This window comes from Lissotriton helveticus, chromosome 7, assembly GCF_964261635.1.
Source record: "Lissotriton helveticus chromosome 7, aLisHel1.1, whole genome shotgun sequence".
Taxonomy (NCBI): Eukaryota; Metazoa; Chordata; class Amphibia; order Caudata; family Salamandridae; genus Lissotriton; species Lissotriton helveticus.
Window position 1 is genome coordinate 419854407 of NC_136068.1, and position 18149 is coordinate 419872555.

Sequence of the window (18149 nt, forward strand, 5' to 3'; positions counted from 1 at the left end):
CAGTATGGCTGCTGAATAATTTATTGAAGAATCGCTGGCACAATTCAAAGTTTACAGTAATACTCATGACCACATAATACACACCAGCTTTTCTCACAGCCTCTTAGCCAGCAAAGCATAAATGCTTCAATGATACAGGGTCTCTGAAAATTCACAAGACAGTCGTAGAGGCCAAACTGAATTTACTTCGAATGAGTACAGAGGTTGATGCCTACAATGGCTCCAAGTAGCCTCTGGCAGACAGGGCTGCTACCTACAGTTTGAAGTGCAGAGCCTTTTGTAGACAGTAAAGGTACCTAGCAAGGGTCTGGCTTTTTTCTAATCTCAGAATTATTTTGGGCCACATTTTAGTTTATTGACCTCTTACCAGCCACACACTGTAAGCTATTAGTAATTTGTGCCTTTCTTTAAGCTAGAGCTTTGAGAACACACATTGTGAAAAGAAATCTTTGAGACCAGAGGCAAAAAGGCTTGGTCACTCATATTCCTTTTATCTTTTGTTTCCAAACATTAGAAACATTTCGTTCTTAAAGATCTCTGACATTGATAAAATTGAACACAATTAATTTGTCTCGAATGACACTGTAAGGTGATCTTTGACTACCAGATTGAGTTCCTTAACCACAAGAGGCATAAAGAAAGAGTTGAGGAGATGAGACAATTGGAGTATTTCAAATTGTTCAAGACAACTTGCAAGTCCTAAAAAAAGGAAGGCAAGAAAGGGGTAGAAATAGAAGTAGAAGCAACGTCTAGCAAATAATAAAGCATTCCAGCTAAATATATTAATCTAAAAGTAAAGCAACCCTTAAAAAAGGTATTAACTTACATTTGTATACTGGTCAGCAAAACCAAAAATGTTAGCACATTTTCCAGGGAACCAAACAGGGGCAAGAATAGCGCTGTTACAACGAATCATCCTATAAAAGGGAGGCCAAACACTTTAACGATGAGGTAACCACAAATATTCAATTTGAACACTCAAATCATATACAATTGTAATAAGTCGAGATAACTGATAAAACAAAGGGAACACTTGGGAGAGTGACTTCATTGTGCAGAGTTAAAAGCATGAAGAGAACAAGCATTGTCATAGCCAATAGGTCTCGCCTTTGGGACCTTATAAGTATTTAGTTATGCAGCAGGTCCCAAAGGCGAGACCTATTGGCTATGTTAATGATTGTTTGTTTTGAGAATCTGGTCACCCTATGCAGAGGGCTGACACAAACCTTTTCAATGTATGTGCAGACATCTGAGCTGATTGGTTGACAGTGTTGCTGGTGTTGAAGATTCACTCTATATAAAGTATATAGGAACAACTCTCAACCTAAGGTCTGGGAACTACCTGGGCTAACCTGCGCGCACATATGCTGGAGCCTATCTGTGTGTGTTTGTGTTTAATTTCAAGTGGTCCTTCTGAAATACATATACTTAAAGAGCCAGTCAATTAACACCACCTATATCGATTGGTCAACAGAGTTTGATAGGGTTCATGGACCCAGAATGTCCACTTTATAGATGTTTGAGGGGCTACTGACACCCCTGATTGCACTCCATACTGAAGCAAGGATACTTTTGAACACCCTTGCTAATTCCAAATTATATGATTTCCCCAAAAATTGCGTCATTTCCATCTACTGTATTTGTTGACCTACTCAGAAAATCGTAAGCAATCTTAAAATAAACTTGCCCAAGCAAATGGTGGGAGTGTCCTGATCAATAAACTGGGATTGGATGAAGCTGTGGTTGCTGTGCACTTCTTCAGTAAAGGGGATTGGCTGAATAAGTGGTGACCTTACACTGGCGTGACTTGCTCCTCCATTATATGGCATGGCAAATGCGTGAGATGTCGGCGCTCCATACAGGCCCATGCTGGGTGCTGAAGAGCAGAAGCGGGAAGGGAGCAGCACACGCCGTGACGCAGGTCTGCATGATGTGAGTCACTCAGTCACCCACCCTCAGCCAGATGAGCAGAGTCACTGACCAGCAATGCAGGACTCACTATGACTATGCTGGGCCCACTAGGAGCAGATGAATGCGGGCTCGGACCCCTGGCCTCGGCGAGACCACAGGCCTCGGCATCCTCGATCAGAGCCCAGGGAACCCTCCGGCTCCAGCCCTCCAAACTCGGGCTGGGCACCATAAGAGCGAGTGTGGAAATACTGCAGGCGGTGGTGGTGGGAGAGAGTGACAGGAAGGAAGAGATAGGGCAGGGACTGAGGCAACATCAGACGGTGCACTGGAGAGGGAGAGGATAATAAAAGACGAGTGAGGAAGGAAAGGGTTGTCTGTGTGTAACAGATGAAAGACAGGAGAGAAGTTGAAACAATATGTAAGGTAATGAATATGAAAGTTAAACATGGATCAAAGTGGATATGAGAGAGGGAGAGAGTGGCATGAGCTTGAAACAAGACCGGGAGCGAGCAGCAGACGCGACAGAAGTGTCATGTGACACAGCATGGCATGATGGAGTGGGAGGGGAGGAGTGCAGTCCTAGGGAGCTCGGGAGCGAGCAGCAGCCAGATAGCAGCCTGTGCGCCCCTGCTTGCTCCTGAGAACCATAGGCTATGGAAGGGAACATTTAAAAAGAAGGCGGGACATACCCGAGCCTTTGGCCAGTTGCGTGCTTTCTTTCGTGGAAGCCTTACGCAAATGGCAATCAAATGCGTGGCCGGAAAAAAACCCACAAGGAAAAGCTGTGCCAGATGGAAGTCCTTACTAGAAGCCTCGCAGAGCAGCGCATGCGCGCTGCCTCAGGTGAGACCTAAAAAGAGTCTTCGCCAGTGAAGGAGTTTATAAAGTACTCCAAGTCAAGAGTAAAGGAACCCGGGTAATAAAGGTATGAAACCTGAATAGTATGGAAGATACAAGAACAGGAAACAATAGTTACTGAGAGAAGCCTACAACAGTGTACTGGCAGATTGAAGAATAGGAGACAAAATGTAGGGGAAAGCATTAGGATTTTGTAACATTCTTTGTTATGCATCCTTAACTATTAAGTTGCACCAGAGAAAGAGGATGCAATATAGAGAACATCATTGTAGACAAGTTAATACACTAGCACTCAGAGACAAAGATTGTAAGCAGAAGATGGTTAGAGTTTTGGGAATGAATAAGAGGGGTGAACTCCTTGTTCAGGTAAAGTATAAAAATGTGTGTTTTTATTTTTTTTACATATGGAACGTAGATCTTCATTGCAATTGATGTCTTCAGGCAACCATTTCCAGATTAAGAGAAAGATGATTAGCAGTCTAGTGAAGTGAGAACTTCTTCATTCCTAGTCAAAATATGAATTTGCTTCTCTATTATCTCTTAATCCACCAGACATATATAAAGGGTTATGTAGGTAATATACCTGCTTTTCTGAGTGGTTTGTGAATTATACAAGCCGCTTTAAATGTAATTCTCACCTTCAAGGGTACTCCGTGAGTTTAGTTTAATAAAGGGGCTGTATGTTCAAATGTCTTTATGCCTTAGGTCATTTCGGCTACAGAGTGAAAAAATATCTTACCATTATGGTAAATCCTTTCTGGCGGGTACAGAAAGCTAACTGAAGTGAAGGAGAAACGCTTAGAATTACCTTATCAGTGTGTTACTCTCCCAACGCAAAGCCCCACCTGAGGACTATTGCCTCTTGCGCTTTCAGGTCTCGTGTGTTCAAAGCCCTCCTCCAACCGCAGGCACCTCCATGCGCTTCGTCCCTGGTGGTCCAGTGGTGAGTCTCTCTGCTTTCCTGTTTCTCTCGTGTTTCTGCTGTTGTTGCCTTTTGCTTTAATGCTCTTTTCCTACTTTTTGCTATTTTCACTTTTCTAATTCCTCTATTTCTCCTCTCTGTGCCTTTTCTGTCCTTCTCGCCCTTGGAGCAGCTCGTCTCCCGTGGCCCATCCCCACTCCAGAACCACTTCTCGCCTTCAGATGTCTGGCTCTCCCACTCCCCAACACTATTTAATGGCGGCTGTTGTTGGCCATGCCAAAGGCAAGCCCGTCTGCCCCGGTCGGCGCCTGGACCATGCCTGGCGCCACAGACCCTCGTTCCTGGTCTGCCACCAATATGTCGCCAGCACCCTCTACCACCTGCCACATTGCGCAGCCGAATGACACCAGGGCCCATTCACCAGCCGCAATTGCAACCTCACCTTTGCCTGCCTCTGCACCAGACCCACTAACTGCACGACCTACAAGAACCTACCCCGACCACCTCAGCTACCTCTGCCTCAACACCCGCTCCCTCAATAGACACGCTGTGGAGCTCTGGGACCTGCTCAACTCCATCTCTCCCGAAGTCGCCTTCTTCACAGAAACATGGATGAACCCCACCTCAGACCTGGACATCGGAACCGCCATCTCAGAAGGTTACAAAATCATCCACAAGGACCGCACCAACTGACCAGGAGGAGGCATCGCCTTCATAAACAAAAACACCCTCCGCCTCACAACCAGCTCCGATGACCACTCACCCAACATGGAACAACTCCACTTCCAGATCCAGACCAACCCAAAGACAACCCTCCCAGGCACCCTTGTCTACAGACTTTCTGGACCCCACCCCTTCAGAGAAGCCATAGCCGACTTCATCGCACACCACGCTCTTGCCTCAACAGACTACATGTTCCTCGGCAACCTCAATTTCTACCTGGATAACCATGACGACCACAATGCTGCATCCCTACTGGAGAACCTCACCATCATCGGATTCAAACAACTGGTCACCTCTCCAACCCACTCAGCAGTGTAGGAAAGTAGGATCTGATTCTTATGGTTACCCACACTTTTTTCTGGAGGTTACACTGTTTTTGACTAGTCTGACTGGGATTCTGCGGATGTATGACGTTACATCGCGAACATTTACAACGCACACCGTTACAACGCAATTTTTACAACGCAGATACATTTACAACGAATACTTTTACAACGCATGCCATTACATAGCAGATGCTATTACAACGCATGCCATTACAACGTAAGTATATGTAAGTATATTATTTTTAAAAAAAATGTAATTTATTAAAATTTATTTAATTTAATAAATTAAATTATTTTTTAATAATTAATTTGTAAATATATATACTTTAAAAAATAGTTTATTTAAAAAAAAAACTATTATTATTAAAGAACTAATATTAAAAAATAATAAAAATATTAAAATTAATTATTTAAATTATTTAAAATTATTTATTTAAAAAATGAACCCTAAAAATACCCGTTACCCTGAACCCTTAAAATACCCATGTACCCCATAACCCATACCTATCCTTGAAACCTAAAAATATCCCTGTACCCCAAAACCCATACTTAGCCCTGAAACCTAAAAATACCCCTGTACCCCAAAACCCAAACCTAACCCTGAAACCTAAAAATACCCCTGTACCCCAAAACCCAAACCTAGTCCTGAAATCTAAAAATACCCCTGTACCCCAAAACTCAAACCTAGCCCTGAAACCTAAAAATACCCTTGTACCCCAAAACCCAAACCTAGCCCTGAAACCTAAAAATACCCCTGTACCCCAAAACCCAAACCTAACCCTGAAACCTAAAAATACCCCTGTATCCCAAAACCCAAACCTAGCCCTGAAACCTAAAAATACCCCTGTACCCCAAAATCCAAACCTAACCCTGAAACCTAAAAATACCCCTGTACCCCAAAACCCAAACCTAGCCCTGAAACCTAAAAATACCCCTGTACCCCAAAACCCAAACCTAGCCCTGAAACCTAAAAATACCCCTGTACCCCAAAACCCAAACCTAACCCTGAAACCTAAAAATACCCCTGTACCCCAAAACCCAAACCTAGCCCTGAAACCTAAAAATACCCCTGTACCCCAAAACCCAAACCTAGCCCTGAAACCTAAAAATACCCCTGTACCCCAAAACCCAAACCTAACCCTGAAACCTAAAAATACCCCTGTACCCCAAAACCCAAACCTAGCCCTGAAACCTAAAAATACCCCAGTACCCCAAAACCCAAACCTAACCCTGAAACCTAAAAATACCCCTGTACCCCAACACCCAAACCTAGCCCTGAAACCTAAAAATACCCCTGTACCCCAAAACCCAAACCTAACCCTGAAACCTAAAAATACCCCTGTACCCCAAAACCCATACCTAGCCCTGAAACCTAAAAATACCCCTGTACCCCATAACCCAAAACTAAATTTACATTTAAAAAAAAAATGATTTTAAAAAATAACATACTTACCAATACTTACGTTGTAATGGCATGCGTTGTAATAGCATCTGCTATGTAATGTCATGCGTTGTAAAGGCATGCGTTGTAACGGATCCTGCGTTGTAATGGTGTGCGTTGTAACGGTGTGCGTTGTGATAGTTGCGTTGTAAGTGTTGTTTCCCGGATTCTGCTAATCACGACCCCAGTCTATCTGCTTTCTCCTTTAAAACTGTTAGACGTGTACTTTGGTACACTCCAGATTGGATACTGAGGTACCCTTATGAGCCCCTAGTATATGGTACCATGTACCCAGGGCATAGGTACCCCAGAGGCATTCCATGGGCTGAAACATGTATTATGTCACCCCTGAGAGGCCATGCAAAATGAAACTACTGGTCTGATATTGCACCCTGGGTAAGTTGGTGCTTGCACCACTTACTTTAGATATAGGTACAATATATCTATAGGTCACTACACTTAAAACTTATATGTCACCCCTACACCAAGATTATTTCGCCTGGACCAAATGGCGGCCAAAGAACGACCTTTGCAGATATGATCCCGACAGGTGTCCTCAGAACATCTTTCCACCAAAAACATCTCCTTGCCTTGTACATACGGGACAAATCTAACTACTCTACGTTGATAACCGTACTTCAGTGTTCCTAACATGCATCCAATGCACAGTCATTCAGTCCATACTGTTGCCTCTACAAGAGTGGTTCAATTTTGGTCTCCTTCCCCACTTTGGTCACTGATTATAGAGGTGATCCCAAATAGTCGTCATGAATCAACACCTTGTGTGACCCTGTCCCCCGATCACAGTACTGAGGGTCAAATATTGCATCCTGATGCTGCAGTAATTGTTTGGATGGACCAGTTACTTTTGCCTGCTAACCCTGATGCCTCTTTACTTCACAGTAATTGTAAAATTCACTTCATCCCCAGAATATGTGCCTTCTCCTTCTAGCACTTCTATTCACTACCCTAATGTCACTCATTCTCCAACTATGGCAACCAAGCTAGCTAAGTCTGGAGTTAACTGCTTCAAGATCATTTATTCCCCCTAATTTGTCCAAAACTTCAGCTAAACGGTTCAAACATAACGCCCTTGAAAAATTTCCAGATTCCCTCTTTGTTGACCAATTTCTTAGTGGTTGTTATGGGAGGCTCAAAGCTCATTTCATTTTCTTAACTCAAGACATCCCTTCCTGATCCACCAGCTTCTATAACTCCTTCAACGTCACCTCCTCCTCCTCTATCCAACATGGGCAACAGCTAAAAATCTTCCCCTCTTCTTGTTTTAATGGCTCACTCATTATCTCTATAACAATGTTACTGTCTTGATTCAAGCAAAAGACACCTGTCTCTCTCTTTTTGACCACCTCTTCCCTTCCCCCCACCCCTGCGACCTCGATCTCCCTTGATTCTTCATCTAACTCATCCCTTCACTTTCAATCTCTTCCCCTGACCCACTTGAACTCCAATAGGCCGCCCTAACGGGAGGCCTCCCCCTTAGCTGACCCTTTGCCCCCTTCTCTACTGCCCCCTCTTCTCTCAATCTTCCCCCTTCCAAATTGGACGTTACCCTCAACACATCAGCCCTACCTATGGCTAACACTCTCCCTTTCCCCTCTGCACCATCCTGGAATGCCATAGTAGCCTCCTCCCACTTATCCCAACCCACCACCCCCTTTTAAATCTATCTTTCCAACAGCTTGATTTCCCAGTCTACTCTGCATACCTTCCCCCTTTTCCCCTGCACAAACCTCTTTCTTCTCTCTTCAGCCTCCCTTCTCTCCATTATTGCTGCTCAACCATGTATCCCCCCTGGCAATCTCTTCCTTTTCTCTCCCCATGGCCTAGTAGAACCATACTCTCCCTTCAGCTACCCTCTACGTCAATCCCACTGTTCTATCTGGTGCCAGCCCCCTTCCATTCACCTCTTCTAGCACACGGGACCTCTCCAGCCCCTTCCCATTTCTTTCCCCCTAACCTCCTGCCATGCCATGACTCCCCACCTTCCCCTCCCGCATTCTGCCCTCCTTCTATTTTCCACACCCATTTCCTCCTAAATTTGAACTAAATTATTCTCCTCTGTTGAACAGCTGCAATGATAATTCTCTTTCCACCTCAGATGCACCGACAACTTTCTTCAACCACAATCTATCTCCACCTTTCTCTCATGTCTCCCCTCTTTCCCCTCCCCACATTCTGCCCTTCCTCCATTTCCCACACCCATCTCCTCCTAACTTTGAACTCAACTCTTCTCCTCTGTTCAACAGCTGAAAAGAAAACTCTCTTTCCACCTCAGTTGCACCAACAACTTCCTTCAGCCACCATCTACCTCCACCTTTCACTCCGGCACCCCATTACTCCTTCCTCACCCCCACCTCTCACCACCCACCCTCGCCAATTACACTTCCCCTGGAACCCATCGATCCTCACAACGTTCTGTGCTCAGACCTACCCTCTTTAGAAAAAAAATACACTAGCGGCCAATACTCTCAAAGTGACAGACAGATTTTCTAGGAGACTTTAATCCCCACTGGGGCTCCTTGGAAGACTCAGCTGCCAATAGGCTTGCCACTATTCTCTTAGCTAATGATCTCAACCAACACTGCACGGAACCACACACTCGAAGGGCTTAATTCTTGACTTTGTTATATCCATTTTTTTTTTTTACAAAAACACAAGGGGACCCAATGGGTAAACTAAGACCATGGGTAATCACATACTATAAAGAACAAGGGTCCTAGTAGTAAGGGAGCACAATATCATACTAGAGTCAGTGCTATAAATTAAATCTGTATGCCCAGTCGGGCAACGGATATTTATTTTGTGATGTAGTAATAAGAACCACAGTTGACATACAAACATGTGATAGGGCACAGTCCTGTACCTATCATTCAAAGCAACCAATTAAAAATAGAAAAAGAATGGAGTGAAAGTAAAGGAAAGAAATAACAGGCAAAAAGCGAGGGAGCCAATTTTTGTGGCTTGCAAACGATTACATGACATAGCAAGCTCGCAATTACAGTTACTACAATTGATTTAACGCAATGGTCACATATGTAGCACTGTATTTAAAAAGTCGACGTTTCGATCCCCTGGCTCCTAATAAACCGGGATCATCATCAGGACTATTGTAATTAATTGACTGGTTTGGTTCCAACCTGTTGAATAAAGGGGAAGAAATAAGGAGAAGTGCAAAGAGACAGTCAGGATGGTATCCTTGAACAAAAATAATAATAATAAAGTTGGGCAGCATGTCAATACGCCTACTCCACACACCCATGTCAAACTTTAAATAAAAAGAGCTCTATGAGAGCGTGTTCAGCCAGACTCATGCGAAAAAAGTGGTTGATCCAGGTGTCATGAAAATTACGGCGCAGTGGGAATTTGTAATACGGCGCAGTGAGAAGACTCTTGTGGTGATATACAACGGTTTTGAGACTCAGCGTTGGAATTGTGAATCAGGATTATGGCGCAGTGACCTGTATAGTTTGGTGACATTATTCTTGAGAGAAAGTCTGAGGTACGAGTGCGGAATGGGAGCATTAACTGCGTTTGTGCTATATTAACGATTGGAAGGATGTGACAGAACGGGCTGATTAAACAGGCAAGCATGCATAGTCATGCTTAGAAATACTAACCACGTTGGATTGGAATGAGGCTGCTGGCGTTGGGAGCCACACAGCTTGGAAAGGGTTTCGAGGTTTGGCGGTTGCGAGGTACAGGAGAATTCCTAATGAAAAGGGGTGTATACAGTGATTAGTGCGGTGAGTGGTATTGGCTGAGGCGGCGAGTACGCTCAGAGTTCAACGTACCTGAGTGATGTTGGATACAAGTACGGCCGTACTTGTTCCTGGCTGGCTCTGGGAGAGCCCAATGTTCTTAAGGAGCCGCGGTCCGGTTCTAGAGTTATTACGAGCGCGAGGGGACTCCGATGTGCGTGCTCTGTGTTCAACGGGCGTCCCTCAGTGGGGAGATGCCCTAAGGAAGAAGGGGGATTTGGTGAGGGAAATGGCCCCTGAAAGGGTGGAATCTCGTGCTGGAGCCCTTGACTGCGTCAGGGGTAGCGCTTACCTGCAGTGATTCAGGATATGCGGCAAGGTGATGGCGCGATGGTCTCACCTTCTTGCAGCTATGCTGGATAACGACTGTGTGGACTGGGGCGAGTGCCTGTAATAGGGTGCCCTAGTAACAGAGGGGGACTCCACGAGTTCATGGCAATGGCGGCCATTTTGGGCATTGGGACGAGGTCCCGCCATCTTGGAGTGGTGGTGAGAAAGTGCAGTGAGTGATTATTACCGCAGTGAATGTGCTGTTAAGTGACATATATTGGACTACTCAGTGACATGGTAACAAATTTACATTTCTGCATTTTGGTTACTCCATTTCGGTCATTGTTTTTCCATACTTGTATGTATTATTAAAAAAGTAAATAAAGCATTTGTGTCTGGTACTCATGAAGATGGGTTTGGTTACTACATTTCTGTCATTGTTTTTCCATACTTATATGCATTAATAAAACAGTTAATAAAGCATTTGTGTCTGGTACTTATGAAGATGTTATTAAACTTCCGAGTTGCTGCGACAACACAGGTGAGGGGGGAGTATCTAGTCAAGATACATCCATCTGCCATAGTTTGAACAGTCAAAGCAGAGTAGTCCAGTCTTCAGCTCTGTTAAGGCCGTTCTGCATTGAGTCAAACAAAATGATATATTTGAGTTCCTCCTTGTTCAACAAGGTAGTCATGTTGCCACCTCTTTGTGGTAGAGTCAATGCTTTCAAAACTGTCCATCTGATGTCATCTTCATTGTGGTTAGCATTAGTGAAGTGGTCCACCAATGGGACATTGGGAGTCCTGCATCTGATTCGGCTTCTGTGTTGGCTGATGCGTGTTTTGATTTTCTGCGTTGTTTGGCCGATATAAACTTTATTGCACGGACAATGAATTAAATAAATGACATTGTATGTATTGCAATTGGAAAAATAATTACAATCAGATGTGATGTTATTGAATGTCACAGATTTGCCCTCAATTGTGAATTCACATACAATGCAACCCCCACACTTAAAGTGCCCAATGATGGGGGACAGCCCCCATGCAGATTCAAGAGTACTAGATTGTTTTATGGTGGGCAAGGCTGCTCTAACTAGGTGGTCTTTTAGATTTTTACTTTTTTTGAAAGCAAACAAGGGTTTGTCTATGCTCAAGACCCCGGCATTGATGATGGGCCAATGGTGCAATATCATTTTGCGCAATTTGTTGGACAAGGGGGAGAATGTGGTTACACATGGTATCCGTTCAAGTTCCTTTTTTGCTTTGGGGACTATCAGTGTTTCCCTCGGACAGTACCAAGCCCTTTTTAATGCATTCTTCACAATTCTGCGAGGGTAGCCCCGATATTTTAGCTTGGATGATAAAACAGCACCTTCCCTGAAATAGTCTTCCTTACAGGAACAATTCCTCCTAATTCTAAGGAATTGGGAGTATGGAAGGGAGTCACGAAGGGCCCTGGGATGGTTGCCAGTGTATGCCAGGAGTGTGTTTCTCTCGGTTGGTTTCCTAAAAAGGTGTGTGAGTAGCTCCCCGTCCTGGTGGAATATGGTCAAATCCAAAAAGTCAATGGAGGCTTTATCAAAAGTAATTGTAAATCTCAAACCAGAACAATTGTTATTCATCCAGTGGAGAAAGTAGCGCAGTACATTGACGTCGAGTCTCCATAAAATGAAGACGTCATCAATGTATCTGCGCCAAAATCCAATCCCCTGGAAGAATGGATTAGAAGGTGTAAGAATCACTCTCATTTCGATTTCATCCATGAAGAGTATGGCCAAATTTGGGGCAAAAATAGCGCCCATGGACGTACCCTTTATTTGTTGATAGAAGATGTTGTTGAATAGGAAGAAATTCCTAGTCAAACAGATCTCAAGCAACTGTAAGATGAAAGTGCTGGGTATAGCATGGGGACGTGGTCGGGTGTCGAGGACTCTTTTAATCACAAGTAGTGCAGCCGTCTGGGGAATGTTTGTGTATAAGGACTCAACGTCCATTGTACACAGGGTGTCAGTGGCAGGATCAAAAGGGTGATTAGGTTGATCATCGCCATCAAGTCACTAACAAAACATTTGGTAGGGGGAACAAATTCCTTGATGAAATAGTCTACAAAAGCTCCCAGAGGTTCCAGAATCGATCCACAAGCTGAAACAATGGGACGGCCAGGAGGGTTAGTTGCATTTTTGTGGATCTTAGGTAACGTGTCAATTACTGGTGTTCGTGTACATTTTACGTTTAGAAAATTGAATTCTTTCTTTGTGAGGAAGCCTTCATTGAGGGCATCAGAGGTGATCTTTAGAATAAGGCTCTGAATTTCCTTTGTGGGATTATCTGCTAATCTAGTGTAGTGGTCCCTATTATCCAGTTGTCTTTGGATTTCAGTGGTTTATGCATCCTTTTCCTGTAAAACTATTCCTCCACCTTTGTCTGCTCTTTTTATTACTAGACTCTCGTTGCATTTTAGTGTACTGATAGCTAACTTTTCTTTGAGTGAGATGTTGTATGGTATGAATCTTTTTTGGTTTTGTAGAGCCGATAGGTCTTTAAGGACCATTTTTTCGAAAGTTAGTACTTCAGGGGGTATCATTCCTGCAGATGGCAAGAACGTCGATGGTGGGTGGAAGGGAGTGTGGGCTGTGGGCTCTGGTGTCGGATGTATTTGGAAAAAGGCTTTCAGGCGGATGCGTCTGAAAAACCTGAGCAATTCAGTCTGCAACTCCATAAAATTGGGGCGGATGGTAGGGACAAAGGATAGTCCCTTTTTCAAAAGAGAAAGTTCGTCATGTTCTAGTAAGTAGTTGGATAAGTTAAAAATAGGGATAGGTTCGACCAGTGGAGCAGTTAGTTCTACCACTGGTAGAAGTTGTTCCTGGTCCTGCGCTCTCCCGGGGGGTTGTGCTATCGTTGGGGTTTCTTGACCCTGCCTCGTTGTGGGGTGCCTCGATGGCCCCTCTGTAAAAAAGCACTAGTGTTTTGGTGTGCCCCCCTCCTCTATTTGCGCTGATACCTTCCCCTGCGTCCGAACTGTCTGAAGATTCGGCAGATGTATCGGAGAGCCCGACCAAGTTCTGGCGTCTGTTAAATCTCCCCCAAGTTCTGTTATATTGGGTATTAGAGTAAGCCCTATTGGTGTAATAGTCTTTTTGTAAGTAGGGGTAGGTGGTTTCTATGTTATATGACTTTATATCTTTCTTAATTTTGTTTGCCTTTTTGTTTTGTTCAATACGATGGAAATCAGCGATCGTCTTTTCTACTTGATCTAAGAGTTTTTTATTGTCTGCGGGGGATTTGAATCCTGAATGTGTTTCAAGATATCGGCAATTTCTATCTCAAGTTCTTTTAAGGTCTCAGTAGCTATGTCGATCCCTAACACTAGCCAGTGTCTAGAACATGTTGTCCCTATATAACTGAAATTTGAAGTATATTTGGGGTTATCTGTAAAGATGCCTGGGATGTTGCGGACCTGTAAGCCTAAAGGAATGACTTCTGCCTTAAGGTAGTCCGTTAACAAAAGGACCATTAATTGCAGACAGACTTGTTTTTTACGTAATTTTTCAAGTTGGTCTGGGATTGACGTGTTAGCTTGGTTAGGGACTTCAGGAGTGTCAGACAGAAGTGAAGGGCCAGAACAGAGGTGTTTAATGTAATCGTCAGTGTACAAAGAAGCAAATTTTGACATGCTGCGCTGCTGAGGTTAGGTTAGGAAGGGTTTTTGAAAAAGTGGAGTCGTAGGAGGGTGCGAGGGATTTAGAAGGAGGTACTAGGAGGGCCCAAACCCAGTGGTTGGGAGAGGGTAAAAACCCTTGCAATCCGGCGATTGCGCTAAAGTCTTTTTACAAAACACAAGGGGGCCCAATGGGTAAACTAGGACCATGGGTAATCACGTTCTATAAAGAACAAGGGTCCTAGTAGTAAGGGAGCACAATATCATACAATACATTTATAGACTAGAGTCAGTGCTATAAATTAAATCTGTATGCCCAGCCTGGCAACGGATATTTATTTTGTAATGGATGCAGTAATAAGAACCACAGTTGACATACAAACAAGTGATAGGGCACAGTCCTGTACCTATCATTCAAAGCAACAAATTAAAAATAGAAAAAGAATGGAGTGAAAGTAAAGGAAAGAAATAACAGGCAAAAAGCGAGGGAGCCAATTGTTGTGGCTTGCAAACGATTACATGACATAGCAAGCTCGCAATTACAGTTACTACAATTGATTTAACGCAATGGTCACATATGTAGCACTGTATTTAAAAAGTCGACGTTTCGATCCCCTGGCTCCTAATAAACCGGGATCATCATCAGGACTATTGTAATTAATTGACTGGTTTGGTTCCAACCTGTTGAATAAAGGGGGAAGAAATAAGGAGAAGTGCAAAGAGACAGTCAGGATGGTATCCTTGAACAAAAATAATAATAATAAAGTTGGGCAACATGTCAATACGCCTAGTCCACACATCCATGTCAAACTTTAAATAAAAAGAGCTCTATGAGAGCGTGTTCAGCCAGACTCATGAGAAAAAAGTGGTTGATCCAGGTGTCATGAAAATTACGGCGCAGTGCGAATTTGTAATACGGCACAGTGAGAAGACTCTTGTGGTGATATACAACGGTTTTGAGACTCAGCGTTGGAATTGTGAATCAGGATTATGGCGCCGTGACCTGTATATTTGGTGACATTATTCTTTTTTTTAAAAAATGTATTTCTATTGTTGCATCTGTAAGGATAAACAGCAAGTTATTTCAGCAGTCGGCAGGGCGTCAACATTCCGCCACTGTCCGCTGTGTGCACAACTTTTGATTCGGTCAGTCACAGTAGTCTACATATATCCCCAGGCTGGTGACATTATTCTTGAGAGAAAGTCTGAGGTACGAGTGCGGAATGGGAGCATTAACGGCGTTTGTGCTATATTAACGATTGGAAGGATGTGACAGAACAGGTTGATTAAACAGGCAAGCATGCATAGTCATGCTTAGAAATAGTAACCACGTTGGATTGGAATGAGGCTGCTGGCGTTGGGAGCCACAAAGCTTGGAAAGGGTTTCGAGGTTTGGCGGTTGCGAGGTACAGGAGAATTCCTAATGAAAAGGGGTGTATACAGTGATTAGTGCAGTGAGTGGTATTGGCTGGGGCGGCGAGTACACTCAGAGTTCAACGTACTTGAGTGATGTTGGATACAAGTACGGCCGTACTTGTTCCTGGCTGGCTCTGGGAGAGCCCAATGTTCTTAAGGAGCCGCGGGCCAGTTCCAGAGTTATTACGAGCCGCGAGGGGACTCCGATGTGCGTGCTCTGTGTTCAACGGGCGTCCCTCAGTGGGGAGATGCCCTAAGGAAGAAGGGGGATTTGGTGAGGGAAATGGGCCCTGAAAGGGTGGTATCTCGTGCTGGAGCCCTTGACTGCGTCAGGGGTAGCGCTTACCTGCAGTGATTCAGGATATGCAGCAAGGTGATGGCGCGATGGTCTCACCTTCTTGCAGCTATGCTGGATAACGACTGTGTGGACTGGGGCAAGTGCCTGTAATAGGGTGCCCTGAAAACAGAGGGCGGACTCCACGAGTTCATGGCAATGGCGGCCATTTTGGGCATTGGGACGGGGTCCCGCCATCTTGGAGTGGTGGTGAGAAAGTGCAGTGAGTGATTATTACCGCAGTGAATGTGCTGTTAAGTGACATATATTGGACTACTCAGTGACATGGTAACAAATTTACATTTCTGCATTTTGGTTACTCCATTTCTGTCATTGTTTTTCCATACTTGTATGCATTAATAAAAAAGTAAATAAAGCATTTGTGTCTGGTACTCATGAAGATGGGTTTGATTACTACATTTCTGTCATTGTTTTTCCATACTTATATGCATTAATAAAACAGTTAATAAAGCATTTGTGTCTGGAACTTATGAAGATGTTATTAAACTTCCGAGTTGCTGCGACAACACAGGGGAGGGGGGGTATCTAGTCAAGATACATCCATCTGCCATAGTTTGAACAGTCAAAGCAAAGTAGTCCAGTCTTCAGCTCTGTTCTCTGTACTTGTATCCAACATCACTCAGGTATGTTGAACTCTGAGTGTACTCGCCGCCCCAGCCAACACCACTCACCGCACTAATCACTGTATACACCCCTTTTCATTAGGAATTCTCCTGTACCTCGCAACCGCCAAACCTCGAAATCCTTTCCAAGCTGTGTGGCTCCCAACGCCAGCAGCCTCATTCCAATCCAACGTGGTTAGTATTTCTAAGCATGACTATGCATGCTTGCCTGTTTAATCAGCCCGTTCTGTCACATCCTTCCAATCGTTAATATAGCACAAACGCCGTTAATGCTCCCATTCCGCACTCGTACCTCAGACTTTCTCTCAAGAATAATGTCACCAAACTATACAGGTCACTGTGCCATAATCCTGATTCACAATTCCAACGCTGAGTCTCAAAACCGTTGTATATCACCACAAGAGTCTTCTCACTGCGCCGTATTACAAATTCGCACTGCGCCGTCATTTTCATGACACCTGGATCAAGCACTTTTTTCGCATGAGTCTGGCTGAACACGCTCTCATAGAGCTCTTTTTATTTAAAGTTTGACATGGATGTGTGGACTAGGCGTATTGACATGCTGCCCAACTTTATTATTATTATTTTTGTTCAAGAAAACCATCCTGACTGCCTCTTTGCACTTCTCCTTATTTCTTCCCCCTTTATTCAACAGGTTGGAACCAAACCAGGCAATTAATTACAATAGTCCTGATGATGATCCCGGTTTATTAGCAGCCAGGGGATCGAAACGTCGACTTTTTAAATACAGTGCTACATATGTGACCATTGCGTTAAATCAATTGTAGTAACTGTAATTGCGAGCTTGCCATGTCATGTAATCGTTTGCAAGCCACAAAAATTGCCTCCCTCGCTTTTTGCCTGTTATTTCTTTCCTTTACTTTCACTCCATTCTTTTTCTATTTTTAATTTGTTGCTTTGAATGATAGGTACAGGACTGTGCCCTATCACTTGTTTGTATGTCAACTGTGGTTTTTATTACTACATCCATTACAAAATAAATATCCGTTGCCCGGCTGGGCACACAGATTTAATTTATAGCACTGACTCTAGTCTATAAATTTATTGTATGATATTTTGCTCTCTTACTACTAGGACCCTTGTTCTCTGTTATATCCAAAGCAGATATGCTAACTATTGTTGTCCCTATTCCAGTACACTGGTCCGACCACTTCCTCATCCCCTTCTCTCTTCACCTTTTTCACTCTGTAACTCTTGGCCAACTTAAAAGGACTACTACTTGGTTTCGTAACACCAAAAAAATTGATCTGGACATTCTTTGCGATTCTGCTATGTTATCACTTCCAACATTAGGCCCTAATTCGGATGTCAACCATCTTACCTCCCAATGCCTCTCCAGCCTTGCAGTAAAAATTGATAATGTTGCTCTACTTCAAAGCAAAAAGAAAAGGCCTATTTCTTCTGCTCAATGGTTCAATAAATCTCTTTATGCAGAAAGGAAGAACCTGATACTCCTGGAGAAACAATGGAGACAATCACCATCCACCACTAATGTCTCTATTCTGCGCTCAGCAAGATGAAAATACCACAAACACATCTGCCAGAAAAAAGTGCCACACTTCAAAAACCTACTCGACTCAACCAAAAACAGACCCAAAAAACTATTTGACCTCATCAAAAATACAAACGTCTCTTCCTCAACCTTCAAGCCTGACGATCCTCCACAGAAAGCAGCAGAATTCACTATCAGGCAGATGCATCAAAGAAAATACCGGGAGCAAACGGGCAGATTCTCAGAACCTGGCCGTTTGCTCCCGGTATTTTTGCATTTGGGATGCATCATCCCAAATGCAGAAATCGCAATTTAAGGAATCTCTAAATAGCGATTCCTTAAATTGCT

The 18149-nt window shown here is 43.7% G+C and overlaps 1 protein-coding gene across 7 annotated transcripts in view; it reads right to left on the reverse strand.

Annotated features, from left to right (window-relative positions):
* The window catches only part of TCTN3 (tectonic family member 3), a 947116-nt gene that overhangs the window by 506489 nt on the left and 422478 nt on the right, over positions 1 to 18149 (reverse strand). For 2 of the 7 annotated variants that reach the window (XR_013598565.1, XR_013598564.1), the window contains exon 13: positions 827 to 917. The exons of 4 other annotated variants lie outside the window; for them this stretch is intronic. Coding sequence is in view for 1 of the 3 variants with exons in the window: in XM_078652317.1 (XP_078508443.1) it covers positions 14552 to 14575 (24 nt within the window). In the remaining 2 variants the exon portion in view is untranslated. Of the gene's footprint in view, positions 1 to 826; positions 918 to 14460; positions 14576 to 18149 lie in introns of those variants that run through there. One more of the 7 variants, XM_078652317.1, reaches the window with a different exon arrangement.